Source organism: Taudactylus pleione, unplaced genomic scaffold, assembly GCF_031769625.1.
Source record: "Taudactylus pleione unplaced genomic scaffold, aTauple2 ptg000021l, whole genome shotgun sequence".
In the NCBI taxonomy this organism is placed as follows: Eukaryota; Metazoa; Chordata; class Amphibia; order Anura; family Myobatrachidae; genus Taudactylus; species Taudactylus pleione.
This window is the reverse complement of record NW_028284423.1, coordinates 20,404,333-20,424,527: the sequence shown is the minus strand read 5'-3', so window position 1 is coordinate 20,424,527 and position 20,195 is coordinate 20,404,333. Positions and strand designations below refer to the sequence as shown.

General features: G+C 41.0%; 1 protein-coding gene across 1 annotated transcript in view; it reads left to right on the top strand.

Moving 5' to 3' along the window:
- Positions 1–20,195, top strand: part of GPM6A (glycoprotein M6A) — a 186,675-nt gene that overhangs the window by 128,666 nt on the left and 37,814 nt on the right. Inside the window, exon 2 of the mRNA XM_088448472.1 lies at positions 6,240–6,432. Coding sequence (XP_088304598.1) covers positions 6,240–6,432 — 193 coding nt within the window. The remainder of the gene's footprint in view (positions 1–6,239; positions 6,433–20,195) is intronic.

Sequence of the window (20,195 nt, the reverse complement as noted above, 5' to 3'; positions counted from 1 at the left end):
TGCTGTTCTGTGTGGTGTTATCACACCGGCTTGCCTGCAACACATGTACAGCATAGGGCCTGGATGGTGCCATGGTCACATGATGCCAGTAACAACTGTGAGGTTTGATTGTGAGACCTGGAACACTAGAGAGGGGTGCCTACTCCATAAACATTACACATGGCATTCTTTAGACATTTCTATTTGTAATAGGGACATCATAATGTAATATGAATTGGCCATATTACTATATATAATATTATAATGAAAAATAAGGGAGCCTGTAAGAGAGTATATTGGAATTTCAGAAGAATTGTCAAGGTCTCCCGGGCAAGCTTGCCTACCCTCTCGATTTGGTCGGGAGCTTCCCAAATATTGGGTGCCGCTCCCGACCCCCCGGAAAGGCAGGCAAGTCTCCCGGCTGCCGCCTAACCCCCGGACTACTACTAAAACCCACCGCAGCGGGGCGAATCGCGTCATCGTAGCTCCGCCCCCTGCTTCACAATGCCTTTTTTAAGAGGGGGCGGGGCCATGATGACACGATCATGCGGTCACGCCCCTGGTCCCGGCCCCAAAACGGCACCATAGCCTGGCCACACACCCCCACAGAATGCAGGTATTCAGCTCCCTCCCGGAAGGAGGGAGCTGAATGTCGGCAAGTATGCTCCCGGGGTTGAAATAAAAAGGGAAAACAATAGGCAGAAAAAGTTAAAAAGGAAAATTATATCATTGCTCCTAACCCAAGTGCTAGCTCAAACCTTGAGAACAAACCTCACACATGGAAAAACTAGGTGATAAAATGCTTGGGGTCATTACAGTTGAACTAGAGTAAATATGAAAAGTATGATTATATATTTTTTTATGATTCTGTCCAAAATTCCTGTCTAATGCCTTACTAGTAAATACATAGTTAATCTTGCATGCTTTAAAATAAAGTTAGTCTCAATAATTCTAAAGAAGCACAAAAAGTGTAGTCATTGCTTCACTCATAATACAATACAGATCTGGATTCTTAAGTAAAAGAACCACTAATCACAAATTATACTGTAGCTCTAAGTGCTACCTGCTGCTTCCACAGAAAGTTGATGGGGTCTAGAAGGTAAGCATGGTGAAGTTATTCTGGGTAATCGGAGCTTACTGAACAAATCACGATTCACATAAAGAATTAAAGGAAATAAAAAAAAAAAATGTTTCACAAATCTTAGGCAAAATTCAGATGCATCATGGTGTACAGAATCTGTTTTACCAGGTGAGCCCGGCTGTTACCCATTGGAATTAGGTGTCAGAAGAATACCTCCTTTCCCTCTCTCCAGGATTTTATTGCCCTGTGGTGCGATCTTCCCCCTCATCAGATCCAGGTCCTGGCAACCTTCCTGTACTGTGGTGTCTGCCCTCTGTGCTCCCAACTGGTGTTCCTCTTCTGCCTGCTCTCTCTCCTCCACTCAGCTCAGATAACCTACACCAGCAGAGTGTTGAGTGTCAGTGCCTCTCTCTACCAGTGACGTGCGGTGAGGAAAATGGTTGGGGAGGCATTGGCTAGTATCCGAGCCAGATTTACTCATACATATATGATCCCAAGCAGTGCCGTAGCTAGGGTGGTGCGACCAGTTTCATAGCACAGGGCACCGCGGGGCAGGGGGCGCTGTTTGAGCTTGTCAATTTTCCTGTTTATTATCATTCTCACTTGTAGCTTCCTCTTCTTTTCTCCCCAGCATCTCCTGGCCTCCCCTATCTCTTCCCTGGCATTTCCCCATGAGACCATGGCTTTTTTTCAGGTGCACTATATTATGTCCCTGTTTAAAAAATGGGAGGGGGTGCCAATGCTCTCTCTGGCACAGGGCACCAAAAAGTCTAGTTACGGCTCTGATCCCAAGGGTTCATGTGGACATTATAGAAAGTGCAGCAATATATTGTGCTGGAAATTTGATGAGCTTTGGTCAGGGATGTGCGGAAATGGTAGGCAGGGGAGGCAGTGTCTCACCTGTCATACACATTTTACTCCATAGTTTTCACTATAAAAATTAATAGAATAATACAAAGAAGATATTTATTATACTTTCTTAAATTTTTTCTTATCATTTTTATAGTGAAAAGTGAAAACTGGCATATACTGAAGTATGACAGGAAAGGCTCTGCCTCACCTGTCCGCACATCACTGCCCTCTACAAGCCGTGCTGAGCCACTGACTGCCCTGCTCACCTAGGCACCCTAGGCAAAGATACACAATATCGTCTCTGCTCCTCCCAATACCTTCCGCCCAACCGCTCACATGTAAACTTGACTTCTTAAATTATTGGTAGATTTATTTTTAGATTTAATACAACATAAATTATAAAAATTACACATATAAAAATTACACTAAAACAACATAGCAATAACATTAACAACTTTATGACCGTCATACAATACCGAGAGCATTTTTGTGACCGCCAAACAGTACCTACTGAGAGCATCTTTGTAATGCCCATGCAATACCAAGAGCATTTTTGTGACCACCATACTGAGAGCATTTTGAGACCGCCAATAAAAACATTAAACAATTCATCTTATCTATATTACATTAACACCTTTACCCTCTTAACAAGCCCCTCTCCCCCCAGCTCTACTTACCTGTTGCTGATCTTCTCACCACTGTCACCCTCATGCTGTTGTTATCACTTGCAGCCTCAGGAAGAAGGTCCCACGCTGCTGGTGAGGAGGAAGAAACACTGGGGAGGAGGTGGGAGAAGTCTCCTGCACAGCTGACTGGGCTCCCTCTTTTGTGGTGGGAGGTGCGAGCCACCACCTTCCCTGTCCGCGTTTGGATGTCCCTGCAGTCATGATGGACAGTGGGGGCGGTGTCTAAGTTTAAAAGGGTGGGGAGCTCATTTATTGCAGGAAAGTAAGGTGGGAAATCAGGGTCCGGGTGCGTGCGCAGCATTGCCCTAATTACAGCACATGGCTCATCAGTCATGTGACTGTCAGTGACGTGGCCAGGATGTCCCAGATCAGGAAGGGGCAAAGCGTAGGCAGATGTAGTGGCTGATGCAGCTGGTAAGATACCGCCAATATCATGTAAATTAAGGAAAGAGACATCCTTTATTTGTGTTGTTGGAAGACTCAGTGGCGCCCCCACAAGCCGGCACCCTAGGCAGCTGCCTAATGGTAGCACCGTCCCTGTCCAAGATGTATATATTATCTATATATTTTACTGCTGTCCTTGGGGACAGGAGAGAAACAACAGCATAGAGGCTAAAGGATCTCTATACTTTATAAATCTCACAGCAAATTTCAAGAGATTATTACTTTAAACAAGCTCTTATTGAGTCTACAACAGTAATAGTAGATTTCTCATGATTGCCTCACAAGTCAATTTTAATTCTAGTAATTAAGGTAATAGCTGCTATTTGAGGGGAAAGATATATCCCTACTAGTGACCCACCCCGGCTTCACACGGGAGCAATTTAGAATTTACGGCGATAGTCTTTTTTAACCAAAGTCATATAAGATTGCCTTGTCGTTTTTACTCCTGACGTCAACACAAAAAGATTTAGTTTTGACGCGACACGCAAAAGGGCCACGTAAAGTTGTCCATGAGAAAAACTTCTCCACCTACTGTAGGTCAACTCCAGCCACGTTAAGTGTCTGTCCCTGACGTTTATTTATGTTTTTCACATACAGTAAATGAAATTGGAATTGTAAAAAAAGGCAAAAACTGAAATTTTGCATACATTTTTCTGGAGAAACCCGGTAATAATATGTATAATTCTCTACATGGTATAAAATAAAGTCCATCATGATATAAAGTATCTTTAACGGTTTAGGCAGCGTAAGCCAATAAAGCGCTCAGTGTCCTTTTTTTCATTGACTTGCTTTACTAAAATGGTCACTGCTCGGCTCCCTTTTTTCATACTTTAATGTTTCATACACCTAAACCTTGCTCTACAAATGCTTAATAGAATAGTGAAAACTGCATCAAAATCCATCCAGTGGTTCTCGCGATTATCCTGAACAAATAGACAGATGCCTTCCAAGGACTTTGGGGGTGATTGAGCATGAGACGGAATTGCAGAGCAGAACACAAGCAGCTCTGCAATTCCATCCTTACTAATATGCAAATGCAGCAGGAGGTGTCTGACACCCTCTGCTGCATTTACGATCCCAGCACTGCGACCGAGGTCGCAGGCTGGAAAAACCATTGCGACCAGATTCTGGCCTTGCCACTCCCGGAATATGGGGATGACACGCCCTTTTTCCGGGAATGCTGACTGCCCGTGCTCCGTACATATGCGCAGAACATGATCATTGGGAATCTGCATTCAGCATTGCACTTATGTGCAATGTTGAATCAGCCCCTTTATTGTGTACAATAGATAGATATCACCAACTTTTGATGGTTTTCACCATTGTTGCCTATTGGGGACAATATTGCAAAAAATTTTGCAGAGAGATCCCTTGGATACCTCTCCCTTACTCACCACTTGCACATTCACAGCCCAATGGTGGCGCATTACCTTTGCTGAGTTCATTGTGACATAATGTGGTGGTTTGCGATCAGCCACGAAAACAGACTAAAATTATTGCATTTTTTTTTTTAGCGACCTATGATACATTTTGCTCTTTCTTTTTAAAAAAAAATATTTTCTATTCTTTTTTAATCAAGTACATTTTTTTATAGGTCTGAAACACCCAGTTGCGTAAATGATTTTCTTTATATTTAGCTCTGGCACCTGCTTGGGAGTTTATCAAGCTTTGGGCCTGATGAAGCAGTAAGAGTAATTTATATAGCTGAAAAAATGTGTGTGGGTGCAGCTAATGTTTTATTTTCAAACGTGCCGCCTTCACCATCAGACACATTGGCACTTTTGAGAATTATCTTCTTGCAAACGCATTGTGCAGCTATTTGCGGTATTGCTGTCCCCAATGGGAATGTGTATGGCAACACTTCAAAGACAGCTTGCTAGAGCCTCATTGTGGGCCTAATTCACATAATGCAAACACATCTCTGGCCACCAACTGTAACAGAATGCTAATGTGACTATATGTATGTCCTAATGCATACACATGTAATATATAACACCGCCCCACCTGTTTACAAGAGCAGTCGTCATCCTATTATCAGTATTTACTCCTATATCATGCTAGTTGCAGGAGATCCATCTGAATTTGGCATCCAGAATGCATACACGCATAACTGAACATAAGAATAGTGAGTAGGGTTACTAACTTTTTATCTTCAGACTCCCGGATATGGAGTGTGACAAAGGGGCATTGCCAAAACAGCAGTAGGATTACAACCCACAAATATTCAAATATTAAGGATTCCCAGCATTTAATAGGGCTGGCACCAGGTATCTCTGATATATATAGTGTGGTCCTTCTATCCCTGACTGCAAAGCAGCCCTTGCGTCTATAGGGACTCCTGTGCTATCGGATTTACCAAGCTGGATCTTGGCCCAGCAGCTAACTCCATCTTTAGATGTAATTGTCAATTGTAGCATTTTGATCTCTGCTCGCACATGTGCGATCAGTTGTTCACCAGGGTCCAGAAACTGAGTGGGAAGCCAGCAAACCATACAGCATGCAGGAGCAGCGAGGAGCTATATTTACATTCATGGACATTTAATGTCCGGGATTAGGCTATCCCCGTATAGTGATTACTGGAGTGTCTGGAGCATTCCCGGACAGATGGTAATCCTTATAGTGAGTAACTCTGGATAGAAGCCCATGGCACACCGTGACACACCCACAAGATTGCTCACTTGTGTGCATGTTAGCCACTAAGTATGCCAAATAATAGCTTGATGCATCCACATTCAGCCTTAACAGCTGACCCTTTAATCTTAATCAGTAATAGGATATCAGACCTCTCTTTATTTGCACACTTTAAAGTTTTTATTATATTGGTATTTGTGATCCTACAGTTACTGTTTGCCTGTCTCGAGATTAGTCAGTCATGCCGCCCACCTACGTGCATCGGGGATAGAATGAATACAAAGTGATCCTGAGTCCTAAGTATGATGATATTGTGCAAAATGAGTTCCTTTGGGAGAAAGAATCATGTCCCATAATGTGTATTTCCACAAAATACAGTAACAAAATCATGATGTTGGCACTTTTATGTTCATGTGATTTTCTGCAAAACAAGCTGATGTATTAAACATGTACTGGAGCTACAATGAATCCATTTATTTGTTTAGAATTTGTCTTCATTATTGACCCCTTTCTGTGCATTTAGATGCCAATTTCACCTTGTATCTCTCTCTTTGTTGTGTTTGAAGGTTGCTTTGAATGCTGCATAAAATGCCTGGGGGGTATTCCGTATGCATCATTGATCGCTACTATCCTGCTATACGCCGGGGTTGCGCTGTTCTGTGGCTGTGGTCACGAGGCTCTCTCAGGCACTGTCAACATTCTGCAGAACTATTTTGAAATGGCAAGAACTGCTGGGGACACGCTTGACGTCTTTACCATGTGAGTCATAATATAAAAATATGAAAATATGTCTAAGCAAGTTAAATACATAAACATATTATGTAACTGATAGATAATGTATGTTCTTGTAACTGTTTTGTATAAGTGCTTAAATCCTGGTTCATTTTAAAATTGAACAGTTGTACGGAAGTCACTTTAACAAATCAAATAGATAATTGTTACTGTAGCAGCAGATCTTTATTCTATTGAACTGTATATGAATCTGTAATTTTCAAACTCAAGAGTTTCTCTTAATTTCCATCTTGAAATCTTTTAAACACTGCTGTCTTCCAACTGAACTTCCGTGGGTACATATTACCGAGGATTTATAATATGAAAACAATCTTTTTATTGTCCTGTATAATACAGTCTAATTAAGTTACATTACAGTTCTGTTCTTATATGCATTGTAGAACGTACTTTATTATTATTCACAAGGTATTTTTTACTGCAGTAGACATTATGGTACATCATACTTACCTACAGTACTCTGCCAGAATCTCTGGAAGACTCATTTATTTTATTTGGGGAGTGGATGCTGGCGTAGGGATGGCTATCTACCATCAATAACATAATCATCGATGGTTCACTACCAATAGTCTATGGTTCTGTGATCGATGGAGAGATAAACACAGACACATACGAGAGGGTATGCAGAAAATAGCATTAATTACAGATTTCCTTAGATATTACAGAATGACTTCCAAGTTACAATATGTGAACAAATAGCTAACATATACTTATTTTTCTCACAAGGACCTAATAATTTAAATCTGCCATGTCATTTGATGGCCATGACCCCAGAGCACAGCTTCTCAAACTCGGTCCTCAGGGCCCCAAACAATGCATGTTTTCCAAGTCTTCCCACAGAATCACAAGTGATATAATTAGCTCCACTTGTGGATCTTTTAAAATGTGTCAGTGAGTAATAAATACACCTGTGCACCTGCTGGGTGACCTGGAAAATGTAAACTGTGTGGAGTCCTCAGGACCGAGTTTGAGAACCCCTGCCCTAGAGCATATTTCTTATTTTTCTCATGGTTCCCTGCAATTACTCATTTAGCTTACTGTCCATTGTCACATTTATTACAATAACAAGCAGGCATATCAGGTCTGTATTGTGACTATCGTTTGTTTTCTTAAATGAACCTACAATGTAATTTTATGAAAAATATCAGTTTCAATTATAAATATTTCCATTTTTTAAATGTAGTAATAGTAAAAACAGTTGATGGTATGTTACCTTCAATGTACCTCACAGAGGCCCTTATTCAGAGCCGGACGCTCTGACAGAGCGCTCGCTCTGAATCAGGGCCGTCCCTCTTAATTTTCAGAGCGGCCTCCTGGCCACTCGCATAGCTGTGGGTGACCACCCACAGCTATAGGGAGCGGCCAAAATGATGGTCGCAATGGTCAAGACCATCGCGACCATCGGGCTTGCGACGAGACCCCTGTGGTAGGGTCTCGTTGCCGCAAACCCAGGAGTGCTTTTGGGTCTATCAGAGCCAAAAGCACTCCCACTGACATCACTAGTGATGTCAGTGGGGCCGGCCCCAGACGGTAGGCGTTCTCCATCGTTCACCATCGACAGCACGCCCCCTTCGGTACGAGACCCATAACGACGGCTTGGCCGTCGTTATTCGGATCTCGCGCATGCGCACGACGGAGCCGCCTCCGTCATGCGCATGCGCACTTGGCCAACATCGACCCGCTTGCGAACGATCAGCGCTCGCGAGCGGGTCTGAATCAGACCCAGAGTCTTAAAAGACAATAAGGCAATTTTGTGATAACCAACAAAGCTTGTTGCCTTACAATTAGGTCTTTAAGTTAATAGTGGTTGTAGTCAATAATTAGCTTATCAAACATGTTTGCCCATTTACTACTTTATTTTTACCTCTCAAATATGACCAATTATCCATGTCCTGGGAAAAATAAGCAAGGACAAACAGGAAAATTTGAGACTGTACCATCTTGCAATCTTAATTTCCTCTAATTTAATCTATTATTTTCATGTTTACAGAGGTGTGAAAATGTACAGAGGTCTAAAACATGAGTATTGTGTCAAATTTTCAATACATACTTAAAATGTCACTAACTGATAATGTGGTGCTCTTTGTTCTGTAATTCACTACTGGACTGAGTGATTCCTCACTTTTATCCTTCAGTTTATGTGCTGTGAGGGCAGTGTTTCAGATTGGAGATTGAAGATGGGTTAAGAGGCATATTCATCATGGTGCCACCATTAAATTGGTATCCAACTCGCCATGAGTTGCAATAGCAGATAACTGTTGACATGCAGTTAAATTGTTGAACGATACAAGCTGTCTCTTACCAGAATGCTATTGACTCTGCATGACTCATCAGCCACAATAACATCACATGTCTATTGTGCATGGCTCTTCACATGTCTGAGTCACCAGACTTATAGGTCGGGGTAATTAGTCAGCAGGTTCAAGACTTGTTGACTTGGCTGCTTAAAAAGGGCTGCATGTGCCCAAACTTGTCACTGGGCAAAATTTACTAAGCATCAGGTTCTAAACCCTGGCGGTTTTGGTGATGGTTTGACAGCGGGTTCTAAACCCCGGGGGTTTGGTGGCGGTTTTGCAGCGGTTTCTAAATGACAGCTCTATTCTATTCTAAAATGTGTTTAAACTGTGGTTTAGCCGTGGTTTTGCAACGGTTTTGGCCTTAGTAAATCAGCGTATAGTAAAACCGCCACCAAACTGCTGGGGTTTAGAACCCGCCGCTTAGTAAATTTTGCCCACTGTGTTATTGGAGTGTCACAGTGCTATACGGCTGTACAGTACTTATCCCAATAAAGAAGACTACCTTATCATATTGACTGCAGTTCATCTTCTCTCACCTGTATCCTGTTATATTCAATAAATCCTGTTCTGGTTTGCACCTTCTTGTTCACATCCGCTATGCACCTATCAACTTGAAGGCATCTGCCAATAGGTTATAGGACCAGCACTGCGGCAGTGAAGGACATATTCAGCAAGATTATAACTTCGTAATGAAGGTAAATATGTACTCTTCAAGCGCAATTATGAGATTCATAAAATTAAAAGATTCAGATAACTACTCTACTTGGAAAGTCACCATAGAAATGCAGTTAAAGTGTCAGAAGCTGTGAAAGGCCATGATTGATCCATGAGATAACCCAGATCTTGAAGATTGAGCCATTGGAACCATTGGCTTAGCTGTAGAGCAGCAAATATATTCCATCATCTATGGTAAGGTGTCTTCAAAGGACATGTGGATAGCACTTCAAACCGCTTATGAAGATAATCATCTTATGAGGTGAATAAACCTCAGACACACGTTGTACAGGACTAAACTAAGTGAATGTAAGGATATGAATGAATACATTGATAAGATGTTGTCCATCACCCAGAAATTGGTGCCTGTTGGAGTCCAGATGAGGAAAAGGTCACTATGGTTTTTAACCTGTTTTCCAGAATTTGATTTTTTGGTAGTGACATTGGAGTCAAATACCACTGCATTAACTGCTGAAATCATAAGCGCAAAGCTGCTTTAATTCCAGGAGTGGATACCTGTGGACAATATCTGCCTTATATACTAAGGATACTAAGTTTAAAAAGACAAAGTACAAATGTTTTTTTTGTCAGAAAGGAGGGCACAAGGCTTCAAATTGCAGACTAAAAGACCAAAGTGGTATGCAGAAATTTGTTTATATAAAAAGTGAGTCAGCTTTCAACATAGCAGACTGTAATAGTAGAGACTGCTGGTATATGGACTCAGGGGCCAATAGACATTTTAGCTGCAGTGAAAAATGGTTCAACTCATTGAGTGAATGTGAACCCATCACAATTAGAGGAATCAGAGACAAAGTCACAGATATTAAAGAAGTTTTATTTGTACAGACCTTGAAATGTAATTCTTCTCATGTATCCTTTAGGAGAAAATCTACAAAATCATTTTGCAGAAGGCAAGTGTACTGTGCGCAATAAGAAAGGGACAATAATAGCTGCTGCTACCCAATCCCAGCAACTCTAAGTCTTAGATACTGAACAGTCTTATGCAATAACTGCTACTGACTCTAGTAAAATTATGGAACTGTGACATAGGCGATTGGGACATTTAAGATATGAGAATGTATAAAAACTTCACGTAGGGATGGTGACAGAAATGACTATAAGCAATCCTTATCATCCAGTGTGTGACAGTTGCATCAAGGGTAAGCAAACCTGGTCCTATTAAGTGCTGAATTAAACCCTGTGTAGGTCCCGAAGCAATCAAATCTTGGGGCCCCCCTCACAAATTATTTCCTAGTACGTTTTTAAATTGCCAACCAACAATTTTAATAAACTGTACGTAGGTTGCACCAAAATTTTTTACAAGCTGACAGAAGATGTCTATGGTTTATGTACTTTAAGTTGTTAATGGGTACATTACATTAATACAGTATTTTCTCTATAGAGTCTTTAATGTAAAGTTTTTGTTTATTTTGAGTTGATTAATTTTCTTTGGGAAACAATTTAAGAAAGCTTGATTGTAATTTTGTTACAAGATCAAACCAATATTATTTTGATCTGTTGTCGCGGGGCCCCTAAAAGGCACGGGACCTATGGGCCGGTGACTACTCTGCCTATTTGGTAATCCGACTCTGGTCCTATTGAGCATGACTTGTTTAGTGGATTCAGGTATTCATGACTCTAATAGATGATTTGACAAGAATGACCCATGTGTACTTCCTAATAGCAAAAGGTGAAGTGATACACTAAATTGTGGACTACAATAATGTAGTAAAAACTCAAATGGGTTACAAAGTAAAGACTTTAAAAATCGAAAAAAGAGGAGAATACTAAAACAAAAGTTTTTCAGACTTCACGGGAAAATATGGGAAGAAGCATCAGCTAACCATGACATACAACAGAACAAATGGTGTAAGTGAGCGTGAAAATCGTACTATAGTGGAAAGAACCTGTGCAATGCTGAATGATGCTGGCCTTGGAAAGAAACTTTGGGCAAAGACAGTTCAAACAGCGGTTTATCTAAAGAACAATGCACCTACTTTTGCAGTGAAAGGGAAAACACTAATTGAACTGTGGACTGCTCAATCACATAGAGACACACTTGATCCTTCCATGGTGAGTTTAATAATAGTTCCCCAGCAGCAGCATTTGGAGCAAACTTAATTTTTTTTGTTTAAACGGAATGTTCCCTGGGTAGTTTTGGTAAGAGCTACAGCCTCCACACTGCAACCGCCACTATACTTACAGATGTGTCCCCCTACAGTTTTTGATATTTATCACTCATAGCAAGAGACAAAGCTAGGGGGGTGTTGCCATGCATTTAATTTGATAAAAGCTACAAGCTGTCTCTTAACTGGATAATATTGACTGTGCATGTCTCATAAACCACGATAACATCACGTCTGTTGTGCATAAGTCGTCACATGTCTGAGTCATCAGACTTAAATGTTAGGCCAATTAGACATCAGGTGAAATACTTGTTTACTTGACTCTTTAAAAAGGTCTACATGTGCCCAAGCTTGTACGGGCACGGCTGTACAGTACTTAGCCAAAGAAAGAGAATGTACGCGCTCACAAGTAGGGCCCTCTTTCCTCATGTGATTCTCCTTCCCTTACTTACACTATCACTTACTCCTAACTCCCCACAACTGCACAAAACACTGGATTTCTGATGCCCTGCTGCTTGTTTAAGTGATACGATCTCTAATGCAGCAAAGTGTATAAATCATGCCCTTATCCTGAATGGTTTGGTACTGTTAATAACTGTTTTTTTGTGTGACTACTTGCTTATATACTTTGTAAGGTGCTGCGGAACCCTTGTGGTGCCATATAAATAAAAGATAATAATAATTATATTTACTGCTGTTTATCTTCTATCGCCTACATCCTGTTATCTTCAATAAATCCTAGTCTGGATTGAAATTAACGTGTGGACTGACCTACTTGTTCACATCTACTACGCACCTACCAACTTGTAGGCATCTGCCAGCAATAAAAAACTGCCGTGGCACATTAGTATTTCTCGATGCATGAACCTTATCCCTAACACTATTTTGTTAATCGCTATCTGCAGAACTGTACAATGCCGGTTTAATTTAGCAGCATTACTGCGCATGTTTGAAGTGGATTCACGTGTCCGCACTGCTGGAGGGGGTGCAGGGTCAGAAGGGATCGCCTTCCCGTAAGAAGGAGCAGGGCTCCAAGAACTAACACTATCTAAAAGGAGTCAGCTATGGCATTCAAAACGCTGAAAACATTCATGTTTTAGAGTTTGGTGAATATCAGGCAGTAACATTGGACCACTAATGGTAAATGTGTCAGATATTTAAAACACACAGAAACTAGTATTTCTTTATGTGTAAGTGGCCAGTTTAATGATTATGCCTCTACTTCTGCTGCACTTTCTCATTAACAAAATCAACTATTAACTAAAATCCCTCCCTTATATTTAAAGGAATGACATTGAAAAAATATAGTTCTCATACAAATATTAAAATATGGGAACACCGAAATGTTACAGTTGCAATGCCTATCCAGTTAATATGCTCTTAGCAGCATGTTATCATTATAAACATTTAATAGATCTCCGGCACTTGAATGGATGTTAAACTGTAAATAGTGTTCTGGAGTAGCATAGAGTAAATAGCTCTGAGTAGAGAATGGGATTGAAATGCCGCCGCCGGTTCAAATCACCACAGCGGCTGGCCGAAGGGAGGAAATCCCTAAGTCCCCCCGGGGTGCCCAAAACCTAACCCTCCCCCCTCCGCGTCTAAGAGGACGGGCGCCCCAGACTTACCTCGTTTGGGCCCGCGTCGTCCTGGATTCCAGCGTCGGGATTATGATAGGCGACGGTATCTCGACACCTATCATGAATCCGTAGCCGGCATTCTGCCGTTGGGATTGTGACCGGCGGCCGCAACTACATACCCTGCAAACCCTGAGTAAGACAGTACCTTACTCTCTATAAGGGACAGCTATGCAAGTAATGGATCTGTCCTGTGAGTTCTCACACCCTACCACCCTAACTTGATCAAAGTATTTTTATTACTACTGGTGTGAGTTGCACATTGCAATAAGAGATGACCCAAGGGTACATAATTAAAATTAATAATTTTATTAATCATACACACATCAAACTATTGTCATGGCCCCTGCTAACGATATCACCCGTCGGACCTGCATGCAGGTCCGGTGGACAATGTCGCTGATGATGTGTTTGAGCGGCCAAATCGTTCATAAGATCATCTTGTTTGTACCCAGTTTAAAGCTGGGTACACACTGACCGATACATTGGTCGATCAATTAATCGGCCAATGTATCTGCTGCCCGTCGGGTAGTGTGTACCCGCGATATGTCGGTGAACGTTGGCATTCACCGACATCGCATTGGCTGTGCTGCACAGCCGATGGGCAGATATATCTGTCCATCGGCAGGTGTGTACGGGAGGTCAGCACACACAGCGGCAGATTGCGAGGAGGGGGGCTGGACATGCCCCCTGTCTGCCGGGACACGCCCCTGGTCGAAGGGACCTGCAGGTAGGCACAGATGATGGTTGTTCAGTGTGTACGAACAACCATCATCTGCAGATATATCTACAGATCACTCGATCTGCAGATATATCTGTATAGTGTGTACCCACCTTTAGACACTACGGGGTTTATTTACTAAAGGTGCGTACACACATGGCACGATATCTATGAATGATAACGATATCGCTCAATGATATATCGTTCATATTGTTATTTTTATACAGTGAACGACCAACGATGCGCGTTACCGCATGAACAATAACGATATCTATGATCATCCTACATGCAGGCCAACTAGAACGATATTGTCAACTTTGCCTGTTCAGAGATGTGGCAGGATGACTTCACTGAAAGATATCTTTCAAGTGGTTGGTGATACAGATCGTACCGTATGCAGCTTAACCCAACACTTCTGTTCGTGTTTATGCAGAATTTTTAAAAGGGCAGTGCTTTCACTATAAAGACCCGGCTAGTAAAAGCATTGCCCTTTTATATATCGGACATAAACATGAGCAGAAGTACTGTGGTTTACAAACCGACATTTAGTAAACAAACCCTAATACAGTGCCTTGCAAAAGTATTCACCCCCTTGGCTTTTTACCTTTTTTGTTACAATACAACCTGTAATTTATTTATTTATTTAATCTGAATTTTATGTGATGGATCTACACAAAATAGTCTAATTTGGTGAAGTGAAATGAGAAAAAAATATATATAGGAAAGAATCTTTATAAATAAAATTCTGAAAATTGACATGTGCATATGTAATCACCCCCTTTGCTATGAAGCCCCTCAAAAGTTCTGGTGCAACCAATTACCTTCAGAAGTTACATAAGTAGTGAAATGAAGTCCAGCTTTGTGAAATCTAAGTGTCACATGATCTGTCAGTATAAACACACCTTTTCTAAAAGGCCCCAGAGGCTGCAACACCACTAAGCAAGAGGCATCACACCATGAGTAGGGTGTTCAGACTTGAAGATTGCTGTTCACAAGCGGAAACCATCCAACATGAAGGAGTTGGAGCAGTTTTGCCTTGAGGAATGGGCAAAAATCCCAGGGACAAGATGTGGCAAGCTCATAGAGACTTATCCAAAGCGACTTGCAGCTGTAATTGCCGCAAAAGGTGGCTCGACAAAGTACTGACTTTACGGGGGGTGAATAGTAATGCACGCTGAAGATTTCTGTTGTGTTGTCCTAAATGTTGTTTGATTCACAATATAAAAAAAACACAACTTCACAGTTGTAGGCATGTTCTGTGAATGAAATGATGCACACCTTCAAACAATCCATTTTAATTCCAGGTTGTGCGACAACAAAACATGAAAAATGCAAAGGGGGGGGGGGGTGAATACTTTTGCAAGGCACTGTATATCTCATTTGCAGAGCTACTATATTTTATACAGTAAATATCTTTTCTTCAGATTGCACTTTTCTTCAAACTTTCATTTCCTCTAGGTTATTTATTGTTGTAATTTGAGGCTCTTCTAATAAAGAGCCTCCACCACTCCTGGCTGGCACTAGCTACTGAAAATGTCACAGTTTCTTCTTTGCCCAAAATAAAATAAGTTATGCCAAGTATTTTCAAATAAGAAAGTATTTCAGTTGCAAACAATAAATACAGGTGACAATGAGGACATGCAGAAACACGGGTCATAAATTACAGATCTACTTAGTTGTTACACCATGGGTTCCCAGATATAGGCCCGTAATCAATTAGCGACGAAAAAGTATCGCGGATGACGTCATTTTGACAGGCGGAAACTTATCACCGTATTCAATTGCAAATATTTTTTGTGTATGCGAAAACGCAATGCAATGTAATAGGAGAAAAAGATTCGCCTATGAATAGATGTCGGAAAAAAGTGCAAAATCGCTATTTTGGGGTGCAAAGTTTGGGAAACCACTCTGCACCCTTGGTACAGGGCCCCAAAGGATAAATGCGTCAAAACACTGCTAAAAAAATTGGGGAACACCCCAAAAAATGACTTCGAAAAAGGGGGCGAAAAAGTACAAAGTGGGGGTACAAACTTAAAATCTAGCGAAATAGACTTTTGGGGGGTCTGCAAATAGAGGTGAGGTGTTTTTTTGATTGCAGGTGCTTGCATCAGGTGGGTTTTTCACGATTTTTTACACTTCACTTTATCGACTATAGAATATGCTAGCACCCATTTTCAAGTACCCCAAATTTGAGGAGACTACTTATTTTCACCAAAAAATACAGCAAAATGGTATTCTTCACCACGTCTGCAAAGACACTAATTAGCACTTAATAGCTTCAGCAGGGCTTTTCGAGAACTTCTATATTGTTCCCCAATGTTAGTGCATCTTTTGGGGGGTGTCAGGCTGGTTTCCCCAATTTTGACAGCACTTTCCGCCTGTTTAAGTTTCAGCGGGTTGCGTTTTTTGCATGTCTTTGAATTGAATACGGCAAATAGCGGGGGCGTGCACGAAAAGTTTTTGTGACTAAAACACGCAATGTAGACGAAAAGTCCAGCAGGCGGAAAAGTATCACGGGTGCGAAACTAATTGATTACGGGACATGATATGCGAATGAACAGCTAACATATTCTATTAATCCTTATACTTAAAATGATGTCTTTCTTTGCTTTGTGGCAATATAGGGTTGGTCAGGATATTATCTCTAAAAAGATACATTTGATAAGATTTTAGTAAATTATCTGTAGCATAACCTTGCAAGAATATATGATATCTAGATCTGTTGATACTGTTTATCCTCTCTATTTAACCATGATAATTGTCCAGTTGTCTCCAAGTGTTTGACAAAAAAGTGTTTAAAGATGTGTTCTTCACTAAAGCTTTCTAAAAACACGTATCTATGACCTTGCCCTTTTCACCCTACTACCCAGTCATTCATTTTATCCAGTGGTGTCAAATATTTTGTAACTTTAACATGTTTTTTCAATAGCTAACAAAGGGTACATTTAGGTAAGTGTAAACCCTCCAGGTATTTCATGTATATAATTCAACTCAGTAACACTGATATAGTGTAAGACAGTAGCTTTTCTGGCTCTTGAAGCTCATATTTAGCATTCTTGAAAGATGTAAACAAAATAATCTTTTATTTTTAGCATTGTTCTGGTTTAGTATTGTACTTTGAAAGGACTTTAACACTTCTTCAACACTGCGCTGTGCTACTTTTACACCTCAGCCATGTGTGGGTTATGATACAGAAATCATTCCAGTGTATAATTGCTATTAAACAATAAACAGTTTTGAGTACCAAGGTGAACATTTTGATGCTGGTTGTCACGGACCCAGTTCTTAGATACTCCAATCTCCAATTGCTGTCTGGAACTTTGTCAAGATCAGCACACACTTGAGCCTGCATGATGTGGGTCTGTCACAGAATGAATAAAAAAGCAACCAACAGAAATGATTACACGCCCCATTATCGATTAACTTAAGAGTTTTTCAAGAAATACTCACTCCAAATAGGAGCCTACGTATTTAAACTACAATTAAGTCCCAGTTATCATTGCCCAAAGTGTAACCTATAGTACAGTTATGTAGCATAGATTAGCCGAAACCACAGGCAAAATGGATCCGGTAAGAATCACATAGACCAATCTTATTAAATGAAGTTTAATATGGGAAAGATAAGCACAAAGCTTAGAGTTTATACAAAAACAATTAATAAGAATGACTAAAGGCGGGTATCCATTACCCGACAGTGAAAAGACTGAACGATATAATTCGATAACGATGTCGTTATCGTTCAATTGCTCTGTGTAATCGGGTAGTGGATATGCAGCTTTACAGAAATAGTCTTAGGCAAAAAGTGTACAAAGTTTCAGAGTTCTATAAGGTATTTATGCCTGTGTGGGCTGTCACACAGCCACCCGTCTGCTGGCTCACATGCTTGTGCAGATGCTAATTAGGTTATATAGCCTATTGTATAGCCTATTGTTCAGGGCATGCTGTCACTCAGGTATGGAGGTTGACACTCCCCAAGCCAATCTTATGTTGGTGAAAAGGGCAAGCTCCAGAATGCATAAGACCCCATACTTTTACCATTATTGTCTATTTGGTAATTTGCTGGCAGTCCTAATGGGTTATACATAGATCTGCCAGTGTCCCCCTCACATGGCTTCTTCTGAGACAAATAATTAAGCCAGCAGCTGGACTGTACACCTTCACAGGTCACCATACTGGCAATTAAAACTAATACACATACAGATGTGCCCACACATCTATCCTCCATGCACTACAAGTCATGCCACACATCGCTGGAGTTTAGTGTGACTTAGCTCTGAGAGTCTTTTTTTGTGCGTCTTTTTATCTTCCAATGCGTCTTATTTGCACAACGATGTGAATAGATAGCACAAGATAGCACGAATAGATGCACCAATTAAAATTATATGCAGCATGCCTATGTTCCCTGAGCGAGTGCAAGTATATTTGTATGCAAAATGCTACGTCACACTGTCAGCGGCTGTAACACTGTAACATAGTGTTTAGCACACAGACGGCCTGATTCAGACCCGCTCGCGAACGCTGAGCGCTCACAAGCGGGTCGATGTTGGGCCAGTGCGCATGCACAGGACGGACCCGGCTCCATCATGCGCATGCGCAAGACCCGGATAGCGACGGGCGAGCCGTCGCTATGGGTCTCGCTACAAAGGGGGCGTGCTGTCGATGGTGAGTGACAGCACGCCCCCTTTGGTGGGCGTGCCGGGGGCGTGGCTGATCGGATATATAGATCGGATATTCCATTAACATCTATAGATCTCTCTGTGTTGTTTTTGTATTATAGACAGCGCTGATGTATTATTTCAGATTGTAGATATATGTTTGTTTAGGTTGTTGAACCTTGGATATAATACTTAGCAGCAATCTGAGGCGCAAGGTACTGTTCTTTTTTTGTACACCCTTAAGGAGCTAATTACTGTATGCCTGTGCAGCACTGCGACTCTCAACACAGTAAAGATAGCGCTGCTGTACATGCGCAGTAATAAACCTGGCAGCCATCTTGGTTGCTGTCTGGCTGGCTTCACTACAAGGAGATAGGTTGACAGCACAGGAGTGCACTCCTCTCTAACATAAACTGAGACGTGCCTATCAAACACATTTGCAAATGCATAGTTTAAAATTTTCCCATGCGGTTTGCATCTGTGTGTTTTTTTTGTGGAAAGCAATCCTAATGTCCTTTAAAGAGTTAATGGAAAAAAGTGTGAAAAACTCCATAGACGTCTATAATCCTATATAATGGACTCTTGATTATTTTCTAATTTGACTGTTAAGTCCCACTATGCAAAAGAGAATTCTTCCCTATATCCATAAACACAGATGTATTTTGTGGTAAACACAATGTTTTACCACATATTTACTAATTTCTGATGTCTTTAGAGCTTTTCTCCAATAGATGATCAATTGTACCTTTACTTCAACACATTAGTAAGCTGATGAACGCTACACATTTTTTCAGAAAGATTGGTCTTTTCTTATCTGTCATAGGTCTAATTAAATGTTAATGCAAATTACAGCTGCCAGTTGCATTATATATCTTAAATGTGTTTCGAAGCACATTTGTATTTTAGCCCATTCCCTGGAGGAGAGACTATAACATGGGGGGAGCGGATGCTTTCTGTTTCCTTAGTGTTTCTTTCTGGGAGAAAGCATTAAATGTAGAGAGACAAAGTGGTAGGAATCCCCATTAAACTTACTCATCTTATATAGTAAAGTCACTTTGTAATAAAATTCAGTGACAACTTTAAGACGTTGTGTAACTGATTGATCGATGCAAATGTAATAAGTATACTTTTAGACATGATCAAGGGCTGCATGGAAGGTCGATGTGCATTGATGTTACCGATATTTACACTGGTACACGACATTGGATGCAGATGAGAAGGCAGCAGTCCTTATACTCGGGTAAGCTTTATAATAACTATTAGCATATTTTCGCAGCTGTGGTCCGTGCGAAATCGCAGCTGCGATTGCATTAGCGTCCAACTCTGAATCAGGCCCTCTTTCCGTATTTGGCCGCAGAATATCATGTTTTTTGGGGAGGAATTTGCCTTAAGAGTGTGTTTTTTGCAGAATTCTCCCCATTACTTTTGTTCTTGCCGATCCTCTCTACTGTCATTATACAGTACGTACTCCAAACACAGAGCACCATGAATTACAATCATTAATCTTTCCAGCTCTGTTAATAGACTGTAAATGCCATGAAATGCTGACATTGCACACACAGTACTACAAAATGCAAAAGCGA